The sequence below is a fragment of the Salvia miltiorrhiza genome, chromosome 6 (genome assembly GCF_028751815.1).
Source record: "Salvia miltiorrhiza cultivar Shanhuang (shh) chromosome 6, IMPLAD_Smil_shh, whole genome shotgun sequence".
NCBI classification, from domain to species: domain Eukaryota; kingdom Viridiplantae; phylum Streptophyta; class Magnoliopsida; order Lamiales; family Lamiaceae; genus Salvia; species Salvia miltiorrhiza.
Genome location: NC_080392.1, coordinates 15,105,521 through 15,110,455, shown reverse-complemented (window position 1 = coordinate 15,110,455; position 4,935 = coordinate 15,105,521). Strand labels below are relative to the sequence as shown.

General features: G+C 39.5%; 1 protein-coding gene across 1 annotated transcript; it reads left to right on the top strand.

The window, feature by feature from the left end:
• The first annotated feature begins 276 nt into the window (after positions 1-276).
• LOC130990115 (serine/threonine-protein kinase Nek6-like) lies at positions 277-4,537 on the top strand. The gene is made up of 14 exons (XM_057914316.1): positions 277-927; positions 1,018-1,142; positions 1,437-1,503; positions 1,656-1,721; positions 1,827-1,873; positions 1,964-2,009; positions 2,094-2,174; positions 2,263-2,305; positions 2,399-2,451; positions 2,794-2,875; positions 2,970-3,019; positions 3,125-3,198; positions 3,296-3,347; positions 3,425-4,537. Exons 2-14 carry the CDS (start codon positions 1,024-1,026, stop codon positions 4,406-4,408), a joined length of 1,764 nt encoding a protein of 587 aa, XP_057770299.1. The 5' UTR covers positions 277-927; positions 1,018-1,023; the 3' UTR covers positions 4,409-4,537.
• Positions 4,538-4,935: the final 398 nt, after the last annotated feature.

Sequence of the window (4,935 nt, the reverse complement as noted above, 5' to 3'; positions counted from 1 at the left end):
AGGTGCACAAAATTGGGTAGTTTCTAAAATTAAGAGAGAGAGAATGACTTTAGGTAAGGATGGTGACATTGTAACTGTATTTCATCTTTGCAAAAAATAAAATTCTTTTTTTTTTCCTAATATTTTGGAATAATCAATATTCCACGATTCTGTAAAATGCAAGCAAACTTTATTGGCCCTCACAATTTGCTCTTCTGCACCCATCATTCATTTTTCCATCTCACCTCTCTCTCTCTCTTTATATATATATATATATATATATACTAGTATAACATTAAGAACGGTTGTGTGTGAAGGACTCCTCAAAAAGATTCAAGAAATCAATCATTATTAAATAAAGATTTCCATAAAGCTCGTAAAAAACAATCAAAACGATGAACTTTCATTATCGTTTTCAACGTTTCATTTGGTCATGTTAGTCTCTGCAGGTCTTAATTAGATCTATTGACTCCCAGCGCAATAAATTTCTATATTTCTCTAGCTTTTATGATCTCAACGAAATTTATTGTTAAATAATTGATTTTTTTAATTTATTTCAGTATAATATATTACTAATATGCAGTCACGTATAGTTGAACCGAGAGCTCAAGCTAATTCTGGGTTTTGGCAACCTCAAACACTGCGATTATCTAAGTATATATATATAACTGTGCCTCTTGTCCCCTTTAGTTTCCTGCCGCTTCTCTCTCTAACCAAACCCACACACACACACACACTATATTTGTTGCAGCGTAGCGCCATAATTGTATCACGTAACTTTACACCTTCATTTTGCGATAGCTATAATTACTGCCATTAAATTCAAGAACCCAACTTTGAAGAAGGGTTCTTCAGCTTAAAGCTGCCGTGAGCAAAACCCACGATTTCTGCTTTTCTTGGTCTCTTTTCGCGGAGGAATCTCAAGTTTCTAGCTCAAATTGAAGCAGGGTGAGTACATTACTAGATTGATTTTGGCGAAAGATTGAATCTTTAGCTGAAAATGGACTGACCCATGTGGAAAAAATGTCGGATTTGAAGGGGTTGATGGAGTCGGAGAACTGGGATTCCAAGTCGAAAATGGAGGATTATGAAGTAATCCAGCAGATTGGAAGAGGTGCTTTTGGAGCTACGTTTCTTGTGCTCCACAAAACTGAGAAGATCAGGTAAGAAATTTTCTGTTTGTAGCTGCGTTTATGGATATGCATGCATAATGTTGCTTTTGACTTCTTGTTCTCGATTTTGTCCCTGTGTATGAGAGAGAGAGAGAGTATGTTTATTTGGGCTAATGACCTTATTAGAGAATTTAAATCTTTTACCGACACTATGCAAGAAAACTAAATTGCAAAACAGAACCACATCTGCGTTCAAGTATTAAAAAACACAGTGCATTGTTAAAAAAAAAAAGAATCTAGAGCTGGAATTTGCTCATGAAGTTTCAAACTTCTACTCTTAATTAGGTATGTGCTGAAGAAAATTCGAATTTCAAAGCAGACGGAGAAGTTCAAGCGTACGGCTCACCAAGAGGTTTTTGCCAATTCCTAGCTCTTTCTCTGGTTTTTATCATGGGCTAATCTTTGCTTAGAAATAGAATTGCTTCAATTTGTAATATTCACTTGTGGCAATTAGTATGTATCTATATATATCATGCTCTATCCTTTGTGATGTTTTCGTTACAGATGAACTTAATCTCAAAACTACAGCATCCATATATCGTTGAATACAAGGATGCTTGGGTGGAGAAGGTATACTATGTATTTTCATGTTCTTTTCTGTTGGTCGAAAGCTTACCTTGAGCTTTCATGAAGCTGATGCTAAAGAGGCCTAATTTGTTTGAACTGTGTGTGTAGGGAAGTTGTATATGCATTTTGACCAACTACTGTGAAGGTGGAGACATGTAAGTACTGCAGACCAACTTAAGCTTTGTCATCTGTTTGAGTCATGTTGATTTCTCTCTGTTCTTGTAATCATGTTTCCACTTATGCAGGTATGAGATCATAAGGAGGGCAAGAGGAACTTATTTCTCCGAGGAGGTGATTTGGTCGAAATACTTGAGGAAATTTCCCTTGTTGCAAACTCACCCTAACTGTTGTTGGCATTCATCTGTTTTGCTGCAGAAAATATGCAAGTGGCTGACCCAACTGTTGTTAGCTATCGACTATCTGCATTCCAATCGCGTCCTTCATAGGGATCTCAAGGTTCGTTCTGTACTCAACATAGAGCGAAGATGCATATTAGTATGAGTCATGACCCCTTGTAATGTGAGTGTTGTTCTTTCTCTTTCAGCTATCCAACATATTTCTCACGAAGGAAAACGATATCCGTGTTGGTAAGATGGGAAAAAGCAAGTTTCTTCGAGTAACTTGGTTCCATCAACAATTGGTTATAGTTGCTGAAGTTTGCTCACTGTTTTGACTTATAGGTGATTTTGGGCTCGCAAAACTTCTCAACGAGGAGGAGGGTCTTGCTTCTTCGGTATGTATAATTCAATGAGACTAGACATTTGTATGGTTTATCTTTGAGAGAACGTTCATAGCCAGGTGCAAGAAATCCTTGATAAGAGCTGACAAAACATGGATATGCAGCTTAGTATGAATTAACTTGTTGCTTTAATCTATGAATGACTAGTTTTGAGCTATACTTACACATCGAGGTTTGAGAAAGAGCTGTGATCGATTCATTTGGCCAACCAACAGCACGAGTAAATTGAGAAATAGGAAGACGATAAGTCTTGTATGATGTATTTTAGACTTGTATTTGAGTTATGCGAGATGCTTGGCCGATGGATCCGTGGATGATTTATGTATTTGCCTCTAGGTTGTCGGGACGCCCAACTACATGTGCCCGGAGCTTCTTGCAGATATCCCATATGGCTATAAATCAGACATATGGTCACTAGGTAATGAATTTCTTCAAGAATATATGTCAATCTTAGCTTCTTGTGTTTCGACTTTTGATTACTTAATGATAAGTGGCATTCTTGTTGTTCATAGGTTGTTGTATGTTTGAGATTGCTGCACACCACCAAGCATTTAAAGCCACTGTAAGTTGGTTCTTGATTTGCATAAATCAGTGGAATATATTGAGAAAAAAAGAAGAAAAATTTCAAGATTTTATGCTGTTGCTAATGTTAGAATGAAATGAATAGGATATGGCTGGACTTATAAACAAGATAAACAGATCCTTGATCTCTCCACTTCCCATTATCTACTCTTCCACTCTGTAAGTTCTCCACATCGACTCCGTAAATCGATTTTATCGACACAAATATCGCGATAACGAGAAACTGAGGAGTGAGGATTTCTGGTTATCATCTCAGAAAGCAGATCATCAAGAGCATGCTGAGGAAGAGTCCGGAGCACAGGCCAACGGTATAATTTCGTACTTGTTTTGATCTTGAATCAATCAAGCATCACGATCCCTAATTCTGCGTGTTTGCTCGTCTTAGGCTGCAGAGCTGTTGAGACACCCGCATTTGCAGCCGTTCCTCCTCCGTTGTCACAATCCATCGACTGTGTTTCTTCCTGTGAAGTCCCCGTCTCCAAGCAAGACGAAGGAGAAGATGGCCAAGTCCTCACCTAGAAGCTCGTCCGGTGCTAGGAAAGAGCCGAGGGGGAGAGAGTTGAAGATGAAACAAAGGGAGCTTCTGCCATTGTTTGATGAAAATGCAGATATGCCTTATACAAATCTATTGGATGGTGATGCATTGGTGGAATACAAACTCGAGACAAAGAGAGTCGACCCCACGAGCTATTCTGGAAAAATCTCCCACGACAGCGAGGATTCCAAGAGCGGAGACGCAAGTTGTGAGACCACTGCTTGCAACGGAGATGATTCCACATCACTAAGAGGGAGCATCACCATCGCAGATGATCTGGAAATGCCATCGAACGAAGCTCGCTCACACGACCATTCCCCCAACCACTCTGCGAAACCGGATGATGAAGTTCGTGAAAGTGAAAAGATAGAAGCAGATGACGCTGCAGTCAAGAAATGCAGTGAAACAGCTGATGAAGCCGTTGCTGAAAACATGCCATCAACTCAAGAAACTGTGATCTCCAACGTCGTTGCTGATGGCACTGAAACTAATCCATCTACTGATGTGGTGGTGATGGAGCCCTCAACCAAAATGAAGCAAGCTGAGAACGAGGACACGCAGCATGTAGTAAGGCAAGCACCACCAGGTGACGATCCCGCAGCTGCAAGTGAAGTCGAGGAAGGTAAGGGTGAGGTTGAAGTAGCAGTGCCACGTAGGGCCGATGCTTTGGAGTCCTTGCTTGAGCTGTGCGCGCGTCTGCTGAAGCAAGATAAGTTCGATGAGCTCTCGGGTGTGCTGAAGCCATTTGGGGAAGACACGGTCTCCTCGAGAGAAACAGCAATCTGGCTTACAAAGAGCCTAATGAATGCACAGAATTTGCCAAAGGAGTCTTGATTCTCTTGTTTTTTTTTTCCCTTTGATTTTGTGGGCTTGAATTTGTAATTACTTTGCCTGAAAGAGTGATGTTTTGTTTGATTGATGAGGAAGCATGTTTACATTTCTCAATAAAAATAACTTCATTTATGAGCCTAGGAATATTTCCCATATAAAACATGAAGTTGGGCCTAAATACAAATTATAAAATTGAAGTATAGGCTTGTGGTTGGTTGAGTGTATCAAGTTGGTGAATCCATGATATTAAGCAGAGCATAAATCTGGATCATCATCGTCTCATTTCCGCATCCAACACTTTGTATCTGAGTTTGGAAGCGATGAAGATGAAGATTCTCTATCTTTACTAAATTCGAGAATTATACTCTCCCAAGTGGCATCATCAAACAGAGTATAACACCAACATTTGAGATACCTTCTTGAATCGAAACATCAACATCAACATCAACGTCAACACGTATCAAAGGCCAAACTAGCTGGGGCTTCCTGAATTCCAGAAAATTATTGTTAACATGTTTGATCTCACAATC